General features: G+C 33.1%; 1 protein-coding gene across 3 annotated transcripts; it reads right to left on the reverse strand.

Moving 5' to 3' along the window:
• Positions 1-5,525: 5,525 nt before the first annotated feature.
• On the reverse strand, positions 5,526-15,563 carry LOC110626463 (importin beta-like SAD2). Of its 3 annotated transcripts, none has more exons than XM_021772377.2 (22): positions 15,142-15,560; positions 14,729-14,864; positions 14,534-14,621; positions 14,130-14,279; positions 13,410-13,572; positions 12,922-13,106; positions 12,662-12,835; positions 12,128-12,273; positions 11,918-12,041; positions 11,651-11,831; positions 11,273-11,432; positions 11,153-11,194; positions 10,879-10,997; positions 10,596-10,794; positions 9,872-10,003; positions 9,465-9,568; positions 9,145-9,324; positions 8,551-8,690; positions 8,253-8,419; positions 8,002-8,159; positions 6,560-6,686; positions 5,526-6,463 (listed from the first exon to the last, which is right to left on the reverse strand). In XM_021772377.2, the coding sequence occupies exons 1-22, from the start codon at positions 15,229-15,231 to the stop codon at positions 6,303-6,305; spliced, it is 3,126 nt and encodes a 1,041-aa protein (XP_021628069.1). In that variant the 5' UTR covers positions 15,232-15,560; the 3' UTR covers positions 5,526-6,302. The 3 variants fall into 3 exon arrangements, with proteins under 3 accessions (XP_021628069.1, XP_021628070.1, XP_043817747.1); XM_021772378.2 differs by having other exon boundaries at positions 8,280-8,419; positions 15,142-15,559; XM_043961812.1 differs by lacking the exons at positions 5,526-6,463; positions 6,560-6,686; positions 8,253-8,419 and having other exon boundaries at positions 8,001-8,159; positions 15,142-15,563.
• Positions 15,564-16,820: the final 1,257 nt, after the last annotated feature.

Below are 16,820 nucleotides of genomic sequence, written 5' to 3' on the forward strand. Positions count from 1 at the left end.
GATGAACTTACTGTGATGCTGAATTCTTTGCAACAAGAAATGACTAAACTTATGAAAGGCAGCACAACCTTCACTGCTAGCACCTCCACTCAAGCCGGATATGATTCCAAATCATATCTCATAGACTTTGCTGGTAAATCTCATTCACTAAAAACCTGCACTGTTAAATTGTATAGTGACACTAGCTGGATTCTAGACACTAGTGCCACAGATCATATGTCCTCAAATAAGTCATTATTCACTTCCTTTGAACAATTGCAAAAATGCATACCTGTCTCATTCCCTGATGCAACTTCAATGCAAGTATCACATTCAGGATATGTTAGTTTGTTTAGCATCAAGCCAATTCACTTCTTGTATTCCATACTACTAACAAGTAAATAATGGTGAGTTTCACTCAAATCATCATGCATAAATAAACTTTATTATTAAGTAAGCACGTGCATAATTCTTACCGATTAAGTAAGCATGTCAATTTTTATGCATTCTAATTTAAGAGAGCTGCATTTTACCATATTTTGCATCAACTTTTCTTAATTGATAAGAACTTATAGACATGGTAAGTGAGTATTGATCCCACAGAGACCTTAATCCTGTTTAATTTAGATGACCAATTTGAAATAGAATGGTAGTTTAATACAAAAAGTGAGAAAAAGAGAATCTTTTGATGAAAATAGTTTTTCCTTGGGCAAGCCAATAAAATAGACTTAAAAGAAAAAATAAATAATGTAATTGAAAATTGAGAAACAAATAATTAATTAAAACTTTTAGCTGAAGGTGATCAAATTGAGGTGTTCTGCAGTTGATTATTGATTAAAAAAACATTTATTTTATTATTTATTGTTTGGTTATAGTGGTCAAACACGCGAATTCCACCAATTCTTCTTTATGAATAAATTAATCCGCTTCGCGCTTAAATTAATTTCTAGTTAACTAACAACCTCAACATGCGTGTAGATTTAATTAGTCAACTGCGTTAAGAGAGAAGAACCCAAACTTGATCAATAAAAACACGAGTTTTATTTAAATCAAATATGTCAATTTCTTAACATAAACTAATATGTTAATTACTATTTGTTATTAATCCAATTAAACAATTACGGATTTAATTAGATTAATTAGCTATAAGTTGTTTTCTCAAGAGATTCAATAGGCCTCTTGAATTCTCAAGAAAACAACAATGGATGTGATGTTCCTCGAAATCAGAAATTGACAAAAAATAGAAATAAAATGAAGAGAGTTTAAGTGCATAACCTCACAACTTGAACAAACCTCAATTTAATTTAACGTTCAACTAAAAATAAATTGTTTAGCCACTCATGACCATAATAAAATTATAAAAATTAAGCAAAAGGTGAAGAAGAAGAAAATAAAATGGAGAAGAAGGTGGGGGCAGCAAAAGAGGAAATGAGAGTGAGAGGTAGAATATGATTCCCTAGGTTTAATGTTAGGAGCCTTTATATAGGCACAAAAGGATAAAACTTAATAATTTAAAATAAAATATACTACTTCAATCTTATCTCTATCATAGTCTTATCTATATCCTAATCCGATTGAGTTTGATTCAACTCGACCCCATTTGAAGCTGATCTTATCCTTGCTTAGGTGGCAAAATCTATCTTATTTATCCATTGTCTTGGGCTACAGGTTTGGTCAAGGTTGTAGCCTCCCAGTATAAAAAATCCTTTAATTCAGCTTTTTCTTCAGCTTTTTCTTCTTCTTTTTCTCTACTTCTGCTCACAAACCTGTCCAAAATTAAATTCAAATTAAATTTAAATATTTATATCAAAATTATAGTAAAATCAAGGAATTAAATGAGGAAAAAATTGTGAGTTTTGTAACTCATCAATAACAAAAGTGTATTTATGGCTTATCCTTCCAATAAGGTATAATTCATGCAAATCCAATTATTCTAATTTATGCTATGAATTTTTTTTACAAGCTCTTCAATAAGATCTTAATCAGTCCAGTATTAGTACTTATTTCTAATATCACAAAATATATCAAATGCATGTATTTTTATACAAATTCAAGTTTAAGTGTCTATATAAAATTTTAGGTATACTTCTTAGGATTCATTTGACACTGATCTTAACTAATTTCATTGTGTATAGAATTAGATAGTATAATCGATACAGTCTGTTCAAGATGCTCTATCACTGTAACCAGTTTAAGACCACTTGCAATTTACATTATTTTATCTACAGATTCAGAACTTGGTCAATTCATGAAAATTTTATCTCTTTGTCTCAACTTTCATTTAGTATATTTTAAGCCTAATTTCAATAACTACACAATGAGTTATGAAACTGCTAACACATGCTGCCCTATTAAAGCCTATCTTGCCAGATTTGCACTTTTAACTCCCATGTTAAATTTCTTTACTTTAAACCTTTCAGAAAATCAAAGAAAAATAGAAAATCAGAAAATCATACAAATACCAAACCTTTCTTGAATTTCTCTTTCTTTTTCACTTCTACTCTCTAGCAATCTCATTTCTCTATGATATTCCTTCACTTAGGTAAATTTATATCTTAAGAAAGGGTTGAATAAATTGAAAAAGTAAATCTTTCTAATTCAAATTCATGCATGAAGAAATGAGAAAATACTATTTCCTACACATTTCTAAGCTCACCTTTGATTTTTAACTTTGGTGCATATGGAACTTTAAACTTTTCCTTCTTCAATTCTTTCATTATATGACTTTTTCTTTAGCTCTTGATCTTAGGGTGAATTTTGGTTAAAGAAAGAAGTTGATTTGGTGAGGGATTGACTTAGTTTTGGTAGAAGAAAGAAATATAAGATATTTGCTTTTCAATGGCATAAGGTTCAGTAATAGGGTAGGTGGAAGAAGACAACCCATTTCTCATTTGCTTTGTCATTTCTATCATGCTTAGTTAGGTGAGAAATGAATGGTTTAGATGAAGAGGTGAAAAAATGAAGGACTAAAATTGAATTTTGCCTTTAAACTTTCCATATTCACACTTTAATCTACTGAACTCTTAACATGTTTCAATTTATTTTCACACTTTCAATATTCGTAGATTGGCCTACTAAATTATGCTTTTAGCCTTTAACAGTCCATTGTACTAAGGTAAGCATGTTGGATTTTAACAAGCACCTCAAGTGAGTATGTCAGGAAACCCTAAGCGCATCTCGAAAGTGACTTATTTTCGACTTGCTAATTACACCGTCTATTTTATTTCTTGATATGTTCGTTTTTTATTTTAGTTTTCTATGATTCAGTTATTAACAATTTAGTATTATACTAACACCTCCCCTAGGTAACTTAGGGTAAACTAGCACTTCCTCTAATATCACTTGCTCTAATAGTGAAATAGTCTAATTCATACCTAGTGATATCACTATTTCTAATTATGGATTTGAGGATGTTACAAAACCAGATAGATATAACAGTCTACTTTGGATGAATCATTCCTAATGAACTAGCGTTCTATGAATGTGAACGTTTTATAGCATTTTGTACAAGTACGTTTCTTCATCATATTATCAACTTCTTAAAAATGAAACGACTACCAAAAGTTAAAGAAAAATAGATTTTATTTATTTATTTAAACAACCTTTAATTAATTAAATTATTTATTATTTATGCCTAGAAATATAAGATAGTTATTTCAAATTAATATTATAATATATGGCTTTAAGGTGCATATTTTCAACACGAACATGTAGGATACCTAATATGTGGCTTCATATACAAATTATATGATGATAGCAGTACTGTGAAACTATGGCTGACATGCTATATCCTAATACCAACTTCAATTCCTACCGAGCGAATCGATTCAGACTGAATCAGACTGACTCGATTCAAATTGGTTTCTGTTCAAAATCAATTCGGTTAGATTTTCACAAATACTAAAATTTTGAGTTTCAGTGTATTTGATTCGATTCGATTTAATTTTAAATCGAATTGATCGAATTTCCACCCTTATCTAGAGAGTTGTGCTATTCATGAATATAATGGATATGTGGTGTTTGCGGTAGTTAAGAGACTGCATGTATGGTGGGATCTAGGAATAGCAAAAGCTCAAGCAATTAAGTTTGGGATTACACACGCCTTGCAAGCTGGTATATCAAAGCCTGATTATTAAGATGGACAATCTGCTCGCAGTAAATGGTTTGCAGGGCTTAACAGTAGTCTCACCCTATCATGAGTACATGATATTCCACTGCTATGTAATAATTTTAACTCGGCTACTTTTCAACATATCAGCACTCATTAGCTTATAAATTAGCAAAATTTGAGAATTCGAGTGCCAAGTTTGAAGTTGTTTGGCGGGTCAATCTTCCACCCCGCTTGTTATCTGTGGCAATGTTGGATATCTAGCATGCACTTTCTTAACATTTTTATCTTTGTACTTTATTCCTTTTAAAAAAGTCAATAGGTATTAAAAATTTAAAACTTTTGACTGTAATTTAATTTAAATTTTTAAAATTTATAAAATTTAAAATTATATTCAATTTTAAAATTTAAATTAAAAAAGCATATCTTAGCAGTATGATAATATCATGTGAATTATTTTATCATATATATGACACTTAAAAATGGACTATTGATAAAAAAAATTTTAAAAATTTTTAATATTTATAATTTAATCTAAACTTTTAAAATTTGATATAATTTAATTTAAAATCTCTAAATTTATTATCCTTCGCTACTGAATTTCTAAAACTTCATTTTTATATTTCCTCCCGTTCTTTTTGATGTAAGAAATAGCAAATCATACATATTCTCTAATGCAGTATTTATATTTGTTTCAAGTGCTAATTGACATTATTAAGCGATATCAAGATATCAGTAACACAGATATAGACAGTGAAACTACAATTTTTATTTTGATGACATTGAAATAATTTTTTGTTGTGAATATAGTTAAATTTATTATAAAATACATATGACAATATACTTAAAAAGTGAAAAATTAACTTAAAAAGTAAAAATTTAACAAATATAATAAATATAGTTAAATTTATTGTGAAGTACAATTCATAATCAATAGAAAAAAACTTAAATTGTAATTTTTTGATTGGGATAAAAAAAATAAATTGAAAGATTTTAAATTAAATTTTACTGATTTATGAAAATTTAAATTAAATTATAAATAATAAAAAATTTTAAACTTTTTTCCAATATCTTTTTATCGTACATTTCATGCAAATATAATAAAATGTGCATGAAATTGCCTAATCAGCGAGTGAGTTCTAAAATTAAATACAATTGTATCTAATTTTATCAATTTTTAAATGTTTAAATTAAATTACAAAATAGTAAGCTTTGAAAATTTTATACATTTTAAAAAAGATATTTTTGTGGTTTCAATTTCTTTTTTCTGATGTCCAATCAGCAAAAAAGGTATCACGTCCAAGCTTTCATTCAATTAAACAAACACAATTACCTTGTCTTAAACCAGTAATTTTATTTCCAAGCTTTCATTCAAGTAAACACACACAGTAGGCAACAGCAGTAAGCAAGCAAATGTGAGACTATAAATGGAAGGACGTGCCTGCAAACCAATTGCTTCCTCTTCATTAAACCACATCATATAAGAATGTTTTAACTACTTTACAATCTGTAGCCACCGCCACTCTAAAGCTCCAGAAACCACCACCCAAAAAAAAAAAAAAAAAACATAAAGAAAACCAAAAAAGCAATAAACCCCAACTCCAAAAAGCCCATAAACCAATATTTTAATAGTGTTTCGTAGACTATACTCATTACAAAATTTTTCTTAAAAAATAAAAAAAAGAATATTTTCTAACCCCTAACCAAAAAATTTATAACATTCATCCACCTTCCTAAATGATTTCCATGCGACACTACCATACTACTCCTAAAGCCCCTCCCGAGGATAACTTGCCAACATCCCAGAAGCAATCGCATAGACACAGTGACAAACTAGACACCCCAAAATGTAAAACTTCTTTGGGAGGGAAAAAAAATCAAAAACAAAAAGACAATGCAAAACGCAATGAGATAGGCTTCTTCTGCATAGAATTGGCCAGACTCATAAAAATAAAAATGAATGCCTCGAAACCATGGTAGATTTACAGCAAAAAATTCCCAATCCCACAACTCACTAAGCATTTGGGAACTCAGGCCTGCAGTGTACCAATAATCTGAACCTGAAAACACTTCCAGGGCTTACTGATCTCGACGACCATTGAACCACTGCTTCAGAGAGACTGGCAACAACTCTCCATCCATCTATGAATAAATGGAATATGCAGTTAATGCAAAACTAATGCAAATGTAAGCCACGATGTATTCAATGGTTAAGTTATGAAGCAACAGTAGCCGATGCCTGCTCCATTCTTTCCTTTTCAATCTCAACTCTCCTCTGTTCAGCATGCTGGGCAACACCATGGGCTAGAGCTTGGTGGCGGAAGTCCAGTGTCTGTGTAAGATTCTGAAACCTCGGTGGATCTGATGCTTGCATGACTTCATTCAAATTAACGACAAATTAGAGTAGTTGCAAGTCAGATGAGACCAAAAGAATTGGATGCCAACCTAAATACACAATAGGGAAACCCCTACCTTTGATAGTATCCATAAAGAAAATGAAAGGATCCACCTCATCAATTGGTGATTGCAACTCTTCATCATCGCTGTAGTCATCATCTGAGTCCTCATCGTCATCGTCATGTGGGTGGAAAGCCTTTGCCTGTCATGATCAAGAAAAAACACAGGATTGAAGTGAGAATTAAATAACCCGTGGAACCAGAGAAAACCACTTATCAATATAGAAAAAGGATAAGAAAATTCATCAAATTTTGATCAATCCTTCGAATCAAAGATTTGAAACCAGCCTAGTAGATAGAATTATGTGAAATCCCTCCCTCAATATATGAACTTATTTCAAAATTGCCCTTCAATTCCATGGGTTTAAATGGTATCAAGGAACATGGAAAATTTCCCAAATCCTGGATATGAAAATCTAGGCTTCTTCACCCATGAATTTGAGCCGTTTCATGAGTTGTACAAAACATCTCAAAAACATGAAGTATCTAATAGGGGAATCATGCCAAAAAAAAATCTCAGAGGGTGAAACCAGTATGCATAGCCTAGATCATCATTCTGTACAGATCTAGCTTCAGAAGTAATTTGATAACCAACTCAAAAGTAATTTCAGTGTTCCATTCAAAGCACTGAATGATGGATTGTTTCCTAACTAACATCATAACATAAAATAATTAGTATTGGATAAAACCAGCTTAAAATGAATGAAATGATTGAAGGGTAGGGTTACAGTAGCATCTTCTGTGCACTAGCTGATAATTTGTCTTAGAATCAAATAAACAGTGCAAGCAGATCAAGGAAAGCTGGTCTAGAGCCATCAATAGTTAGGGTGCTGGAGAAATGCATGGCAGGCCACAGGTAACAGAACCCCATTAATTTAACACGATTTAACATAAATAGCACAGTAATTTTCCATTCACTGATTTGGCAAGACATGCATCCCCCAAATATCGGGTTCCCAAAGGAAGTCATTCATCCATCCTCCATTAAAATGTTGGCTTCCAGAAATTGATCTTCTTGCACCAAAATTTTCAAGTCTCTAGCTCTTTAAACTTCAGCATCCCACAAAGTGTATCCTCTTTGAAGAGGTTTCAATTGAAGGTGAATCAACTAAGGCATTGCCATGTCAAACTTGATATAGTAGCCATCCTTTACTAGTGAAGATAATGTGAAAGAAATTACAGGATGAAAAAGAAAGGTAATAGAGTAATTGAACACAAAAATATAGGTGCATCAACATTCTAAAAAGCAAATATGTACACACATTTCCAGATGCATAGCAAGTTCATTCATATTTCAAATCTGAGGATTTAAGATAAGCACATAAAGAACTCCTGCTAACCCTAAATTTATATTAAAAACTACATATGATGCCAACATATTTGAGAACATAAAAGTTTAAATGAAAAATAAAAAGCAGGGGGTTTCCAACAAATGCAGATACAAGGAAATCCACACACCTGCGCAGCTAACTTCTGAAGTCTACTGCTGTCAGCTTCATCCCCATCCTCGACATCCACTCCCATGTCCTTGTCAGACCCTTCACCATCATCTTCATCATCAGTCTGGAAACCATCCATATCATCATCATCTTCAGCTGCTTCTTCCTTTTCAGCTTCTGTGCACACATCCAACACCAATGAGTATTAATGTAGCAAAAATTCATAATTAAGAGAGAAAAAAAATGAAGCATAGTGAAACAAAGGCAGGCCTGGAAGAAGGGGGAAGTCACAGAGACCTGCAACTTGATCCTTGTATGAAACTAGGAGATCAAGAGTGGTCCTGAAAACACGTTCTAAGGCCTCTCCAGGTAATTGAGTCGCAGGAAGGGCCAGTAGTGATGTCAACCCCAAGCAACAAACTTTTTTGTCATGCTCCCTGTGCCAGACATTACTTAGATGGCCCAACAAACCAACACAAAAGGAATACAACATAAAACTTGATTTAAATATTTATCCCATAATTCATCAAAGCCCAATGTCAGAGAAATGAAGCACCTGACAGATTACCTTTTAAAATTAGCCAGTGCACCACTCTTTTTCACTTGTTGCAACATCTGGAACCAAAGGTTGAAAATCTCAGCAGCAACACCAAGCTTTTGCAGTACGCTCAGCGTCAAAGCTGCATTATAGTAAAGGGCATCTGCGATCTGCAGCAAATACATATTTGTTTCATTAAAAGGAAATGTCAATTCAACCTTCAATAAAAGACCATTATACTAAACAATGAGACCTTTACTAGCACTAAATAAAGAACGAGGAAAACTTGAGCAATATCTTTTTTCTTTAATTCATTATTCTGTCTTACAAATTAGTTTGGGTTGACAAATTCAATAATGTCTGATAAAAAAAATTTAGAAGCATTGGTACCTTGTTGAATAAAAGTCTACAGGAAGGAGGTTAAAAAGACATTTTAGAAAGGTGCAAAACGTGTGATAGTTCACAGTAGTGTGTATGGATAGAGAAACAAGAGTATTTACAAGACATTATTAAGCATGATCACCACTTCTAAATATTAAAACAGAATAGACAAAGTGGGGTGAGAAGGATAATTCTCATAAGAAAGAGGCTCTTCAGTAACGAAGGCTAACTAATTATCCTTACCACTTGAATGAGAAGACATTTCAAGTATGATTTTTCTGCTCGATGCAACCGCTCAACAGTGATTCTCAGATATGGCTCAACCCATTGATCCACCTGACCTTTACAATTCTGGAAAACAACCTCAATCAGCTTTGGTGCTGGCTCAATATCATTGTCCTCCAAATTTCTATCTGCCATGACCTACAAATAGAGGAATAAAAACATAGACCATGTTAGCCAGACTGCCAGCAAGAATAAAATGAACACTTTTTTCCCAGTTTACATATGTCAATTAAACAGATGGCAGCAAAGATAAATTTCAATATTCAAAAGGAACTCACAGATGAAATCATAATCCAAAGGCTTTGTTGGTAATCTGGATTCTTGCAAGTCAAGAAATGTGCAGTACCCCTTGATATGTAGTTGTCCAAGGGAACCAGAATATCTGCATCAAAATTGAGTGTCGTGAGAATCAATGCAGAAGTTCTTTGAAGAAAATATAGTCTGACGCAGTTCAGTAAATCATAATTTACAAATTATAAGTCAATGCAATAGAATGGATACTTGCAGTTGTTTGTCCTTTCCTCAGAGAGAGAAAAAAGTACATACGAGTTAATTTCCCCACTAATAGCTCGTTAATTTCCCCACAAGTAGTGTAACAACCCAAGTCTAAAATACCACTTAATAAATTAAAGCCAAGACATACCAAAGAGAGGAATAACTCATTGCATTTGATGAAAATACATACTTGGAAAGAAGTCAACAGCCCAATCTGCCAATGCTTCCATCATCAAAGGCCAAAGACTCCACATATCCAGAGATATTGTTGGAGAGAAAAAGGTCATATATGAAACAATTTCCAGAACTTCTTCAAACACCTCTGTAGAAATACATAACCAGAAATGATACATATTAATGAAAAATATGAACAATAAAAACAAGGTACATTTTAACATCAAAGATATCAAAGGTTATAAATTTTGTCTTCTTTCAGAATGCTTTGATGAATGATTGGAAACCTAGCCATATGAAATGGGCAACATTATAAATCAACTTCTAATTTGAGGAACTTACTTCAAAATGGAATAAATACACAAGCATGTGGGATCTAAGATCCAAAATCTATTTTGTCTGATTTTACAGTTCCCAATTAGGATGCAAAAATCTGCATTTTCAGTGTGCCACAAGGTAAAGAGGACAGAGAGTGCTTGGAATTCTCACCACCTTTTGACCATCGCAAAAGGGGCAGTTGGCCTTCAAAACATTAAAATTGATTGCATGGTATCTGAGACAATTGGTTATGCTAGCACAAGCAGATCATCCAAAAAAATTTTCAACTAGTGCTTAGACTTTATCACAACAATGTATGCCTGCTCCAACCATCCAAGCAGCAGAAATCAGGGAACCCAGGTATGCCCATAGACAGAGAGAGGGAAGAAAATGAATTAACATGCAATGGATTAGACACCTACCTTGACCATCAGTTGTCAACATTCTACGCATTATAGGTAGCAAAGTTGGCTCAATCTGGACAAAAAGATGAGGAAGTCTGCTAACTGATTCAAGAATTGTGCTTATAGCTCGTAAACAACCAACTGCTGCCAAAGCACCAGGATCATCAACTTCTTCGTCAGCTTCTGCAGTGTTCATACACCTCCAAAATGCAGCAGCCTGGAAATCAGAGAATAATAGGAGTCTCAGGAAGAACAGAAATTCTAACAGGATGGTCGAGCAAAAATATGTAACAAGCATTACCAAATTCTGGCATAAACCAAAAGCATAGGGTGCCATCTCTTCACCAAATTTGTCCACTATAGTTTCTAGAGTAAAAACCAGGTCCTCATTCTCCACCTCATTCATTAGTTTAAAGAACTCTAGAGAAAGTGAAAAAGAGAGTCATATCACAGAACTTTCTATCTGAAGGTAAATGGTCTAGCTCAACTGAAAATTGAAAAAGAAAAGGAACAGACTCCAGGAACACAAAATAAAGATCATTAATAACATAACAAGGTTTTCAAAAGCAACATACCATCAAGAAGTTGAGGAAGTATAGGGCGGATTTCATTCAAGTCTGCAAAATGAGAATGTCCATTAAGTGGCAAATAGACACATAGAGAAGCATTTTCAGAAAAAGCACAGTGCTACATACCCTTGCAAGCTTCAACAAAGCTTCGCAGTGCAAAAACTGAATCAACACGAACAGGAAGCTCTGGATCACGTAACCCAGACACAACACTGTGCAAGGCTTTAAGGAAATTGTTCTGGTCTGAGAAGTTAATGTGAACATATTGTCCTGCAACCCAAGCTGCCTAATATCCACAAGAGATCATTAAAGAAATAAATACTTCCAAGGAAAAAGTAACATAGAGGTCAACAGCCAACTTGCAATTTAGACTTTGTAACCTTCAAAATCAACTGCATGTAAGAATAAGATCCAAGTGCAGGTACAACTACAACATCGCTAATGCAAATTACAGATATATAAAAAATAACAATAATAATGATAATGTAAAAGAAGTGCAACAACCTTTGCTCTGAGATGACCAACGGGGCTGCTAAACTCAGGGAAAACGTGTTGTACTAACATGTGCTCCAGCTCAGATTTGTAAGGTTCAGTTTGTTTTAGTTTATCACAAAGTGATCCAATAGAGAGTAGGGCACCATCTTTTTGTCGATAGGGTTTATATTCTACAGGTGTTTCATCGTACCTGCATAAAGAAAAAGAAAAAATAAAACAATGCTTCAGCTGATTTACTTTAGGCTTCTCACTGCTTGCATCATCTAGAAGTAATACCTCTTAAAAATTTCTACAATGAACTGAATAAACTTTTGAAGGTTCTCCTTCCCACGTTTTCTAACCAATTCACTAACGAAATCCATAGAAGCAGTTCTCGGACTGTACAAATCCTCAATAATGTCTGCATCAAAGCAGAGTCTGAGAAACCAGTATTGCATATTTTATGCCCTTGAAAAAAAAAATAAAAGAAAAGAAATCCACACTCACCATAACCTTTCCTGACATATTCATGAGGGTCTTCATCCCAAAGCTTTTGATCATTATCATTGAAGCACATAAGAGGGAAAACTATCTCGAAAAGAAGCACATCAAGTCGTGGTTGCAGAAGATTATACATGCTGTTCTTTGATATACTGCTTGCAAATGACATTACAAAAACACCCGTCAAAACAACTCTAGCAGCAGTCCAGAAATTGATAATCTTGATATAAAAGTGATGAAAACCACAAAGATACAAAAAGCATGCAAGTTAGATGCTTCATAAAAGTTAGCACTTCCTAATCACAAGTTAGCTAAAGTTATTTAAAGATCAAAATTATTATCCTGAGCAGGTTCTGCCCCCACTAAGCAAGTTAACATACAAACTAACCATGTGGTCAAACGTAATAAGCAAGCTAAACACACATGGATATGGCTTCATCCAATTAGACTAGCCAGAACATGAGATCAAATAACAAGGGATAAAAACTTAAGAAGAAAGAAGAAAAAGTCAGTATAAGCAAATAAACAAACTGCACTTACCTGTTACTTAGATACTGCAGAATTAGGTTTGTAACTCTGTCAGGTAAATATCCACCAACACGTACCACATTCAACAAATTCAGATGGCACTCCAAAATCTTCCCTGCATAATTCTTCTGAAACATTTGAGCGAAAGCTCTGTTTTCTTGGTTTTGAATTTTCAAATCTCCAAATCTGCAAGTGTTTAAATGGATAGAAGTCAAAAGCAATCTTCATAGCTCCTTTTAACATTCAACATTTATTTTAGTTTGAAAACACACCGAGTATACAGCCTGTTCAAAATGTGAACTGTCCACTTCTTCACCTTCCACCAACCCCATGACTTCCTAAGCTCAGGATCTACAGGTTGACTCTCTGCAGGAACAGGCCTCTCCAAAACATTTAAGAATAAAATCATCCAAGCATTGAAGACATTTGGATCAAATAGTTGCTTTGGAATCTCCAACTGAAAGGAAATGAAAATAAACTTAACATGTAAACCATCCCAAAAAAAAAAAGCCATTTGTAACAATCATCAAATAATGCCATGCATATTCTTATGATGACAAGGTTAATCAAAAAGGTATAAAAGCTTTTAAAAAAAGAAAAAAACGAAAATTAGTTTCAAAGGGACTTGAAGAACACCTCAGAACAAACAGAATATGAGCTAAAGAAACAAAAAATATGGAGCCAAAAGGTTGATCAGTACATGTGTGAATGAAAGGTACACTACAAGAATTTGTTGCCTGCTATTAAACATTAAGCTTACATATATTGATGACCAGAATATTTTGCAAATAAGCTTGATTAAATCTGCTACTTCCAATGATAGATTTGCAATCTGGACTAGACTGTTGAAAATACTGAGAACCTGTGGGAATGTCTCCTCAACAATACGATAAACAGGGGTCCTCTCCTCATCTGACTTAAACCTAAAATAATATAAGAAAAGATAGATATCAAAATTACTGAGACATACATAGTTCAGCATCTTCCCTAAATAGAGATTGATTGAGGTCAAGAAATCAGAAAATGAACCTATGCATTCACAAGAATCACAAACCACACTACAAAGTAACACATTCAATAAATGCAAGGAGGACGAAATATAAGGGTGACTTATCCAGTTGTGCCATAGAAAAATAATAAAAATCAAATCAAATCAAATAAAAAATAATAACAGAATTAAATTACATAATTAAGCAAAAAATAAAAAATGGAAAATGAAAAATTACAATTGAAAAATTGAAAAAAAAATAAACATAAGGGTTTTTTGGGCTTTTCCCTCCTTGCTAGGCTGTTCCAAAGGGACCAAAGGATCAATTGGGCTTTGGAGCAAAAACAATCATATGCAATTCATTTATTTCTCTATCCCAGATGCAGTCAACAAAGGGTCAGAAATTTTTAGAAATGATTAAAGCAGACAAAAAAGCAAAAAAAGCATTCACACTGAATATGCAAAGCAACAATCATAAGCATATATCCTTACTCATATTTTCTAGAAAGTATCCTCAATACAAACAGAGCTCCATAAACTTGCTGATCTTGTAAATTATGTTTTATCCAATCCAGAAGACGTGGCCACTGCTCTGGGTAATCAGCATGGATAATTGTCTTGAGGCACTCACCCAACTGCACCCTATACATCATGGCATTTGATATTATAGGAAGTAAAATGAGAGTGCTCTCATTCTAATGAATCTAACCAAACAAGCAATTTGTTCTACCAACAAAACCAAAAAGTAGAATGAGATACTAAAGAATGGAAACAAAATTAGTAAAAGCCAATTTACAGGAACAATACAAAACTTGAAAACTGCATCCTCTACTCCTACTGTAAAGAAGGGGGTCATAAAAGTAAATTGCAAGTACTGAACATTCAATACATTATACCTCAATAAAGGAGGAACCTGCACAACATACACAAGGATATGATCCCTCACCATATCCTTATCACTTTGAGAAATCTTTGATAGCTCATCTACATCAAAGAATGATTACATATAACTACACACTTAATCTGGATGTAATGCAAATATCTAAATGTAAAGTTTCTTTAAGAAATTAGAAAAAATCGAGGATACATACCAGGCTCATGAGGTGCCCAGTTCTTTGCAATGAAGTTCTTGAAGTGAATGCTAGCAACTTGCCGAACTGCCATATCGCAATCATTGTCCACGACGATGTGCAGCAACCTCACCAAATGCTGAGGCGTGTATTGGAACTGAAAAAACACGTAATTTTAACAACTCCAGCATCCCAACTCACATTGATCATGCATAATAAACAGGAGAACACCATAATAATTCGATCACTTTACTATCCAAAAACTAATCGGAAACAGATAACTGATACAATTAAATAATCAACTATTAACCGCAATTCTCATTAAGTAAAGCAAATAATCCGTTTCCAGTTAATAAACTTCAGTGGAACAAGTTCTTCAGTAAGATAAAAACAAGCTAAAAACTAATCAATTTCAAAACGATAAATAAATAAACCTGATTGAGACTTTGCTCAGCAGCTTTGCGTTCATCGGGATTGGGGCTGAGGGCAGCGCGAAGGATCAAAGCTAGGCTTGGAAGATCCATAGACGGAATACTACTGGATTAACGATTGAATTCCAAACCCGAAATTGGCGAAGCTGGAGCTCAACTTTAACTAGAAAATGCGTCTGCTAGGGTTTAGAGACAGAATAAATAGGGAGAGGAGAGTGAGAAATATAGGAGGGAGGGAGTTCTGCTGAGGAAGAGACAGCTAGAGTTTGGAGTGTACTTAAATCCTTAGGGTTTACGGTAGTTTAACTGCTAAATAACAAATACAGTATAAATTATGGCTATGTATGTCCTTGTCATTCTGTTTCGTCGAACCCAACTTCATCTACTGTGGTTTTCCAGAGTTAAGCTCCGTTTGGGAGACGGGTGAAAGAGAAAAATATGTACATATTGGTGTTCTTTCTTCCAATATTTGTTTTGAACGATTCCAAATATTTTTAAATTAATATTAATTTTGATCAATGGTAATGGCCTTCAAATTGTATTTACATATATTTATGTATATAAATAAAATAAAAACGTAAAGTCTCTGATGCTATGAGCAAGTATTGAATATAAAATTAAATATAATATTTTCAAAATATAAATTCAGAGAAATGATATCAAATAAATTTTAGTGTCTTACTAACTCAGTGATCTTTGTGGTAAGGAGACCTTATAATGAATATAACATCAGACACACACAGCCTTTATAAACAATAGATCTCCAAGGATTTCTTTTTTTTTTTTTTTTAAAGAAAGTATTAATACAATAGCCTTCATAAGTTCCAAATTATTATAAAATAGTATGTGGCAGGTTATCTATACAACAAATGCATTAATCATTTCTTACCCTAGTGTTCTTTTTCAAACTAACTACATGTGATTGTTAATGGTTGCTTAAAACATAGCCCTGTTTTTTTTTATTATTTTTTTTTTAAATTGAAAAAGATGGGATCTGATTAAGAATGCTGATAGAAGCTCATTACAAAGTCATGTTGGGCTGCTGGATTTATAAATATCATTATTATACATGAACATGATATTGCAAATAAAAATAATCTTTTACTTATAGTTCCCATTTTTTTTCTATAACTTGATCAGCAGTAATTTTTAATATCTCACCTAGATAAGAACTTTACAAAGGGAGGTAAAGTGGGATTGAGACACACTTGAAGTATATAAATTTGGGATCCTTTAAAATCCTTGAGTAAGATAATTTATTCCCTTACTTCTGTTGTTGTTGCAAACCATTAATCATTAGTCTATTCAGTTTTGATCTTTACCCACATAAAGAGGTCATTCTCCCAATTAATTATAGATGATAAAAAGAATAGAAATATAACTTTTTGTATTGTTTTCCATAGACATGGCTTTTACCTTATCGAGATCCACTTCTATTCTTCGCTGACTGATTTGGTGGCCTAAAGGGTTTTCTAAAATAACTCCAAAGACACACTTACTAGGATTTAATTTGAGCTTGTATTTCACAATCTTATGTAGGAACTTCTTTTGGGCTTCAAAGTGACCTTCTCTTATGGCTGATTTGACTATCATGTCATTCACGTATACCTCCATTTTCTTGTGAATTATATTGGGAGAGAGCATGATCGTCATTCCCTGATATGTCACTCCAGCATTTTTTA

This window comes from Manihot esculenta, chromosome 11 (assembly GCF_001659605.2).
Source record: "Manihot esculenta cultivar AM560-2 chromosome 11, M.esculenta_v8, whole genome shotgun sequence".
NCBI classification, from domain to species: Eukaryota; Viridiplantae; Streptophyta; class Magnoliopsida; order Malpighiales; family Euphorbiaceae; genus Manihot; species Manihot esculenta.

Bases quoted from the DNA above. Each gene is read 5' to 3' on its own strand.
- LOC110626463 (XM_021772377.2), bottom strand. From the start codon at position 15,231: ATGGATCTTCCAAGCCTAGCTTTGATCCTTCGCGCTGCCCTCAGCCCC. The intron at 14,622-14,728 runs GTATGTATCCTC...TCTTTGATGTAG, and splicing joins CTGGGCACCTCATGAGCCTG to ATGAGCTATCAAAGATTTCT. The intron at 11,433-11,650 runs GTTGTTGCACTT...TGTGGATATTAG, and splicing joins TTGGTCATCTCAGAGCAAAG to GCAGCTTGGGTTGCAGGACA.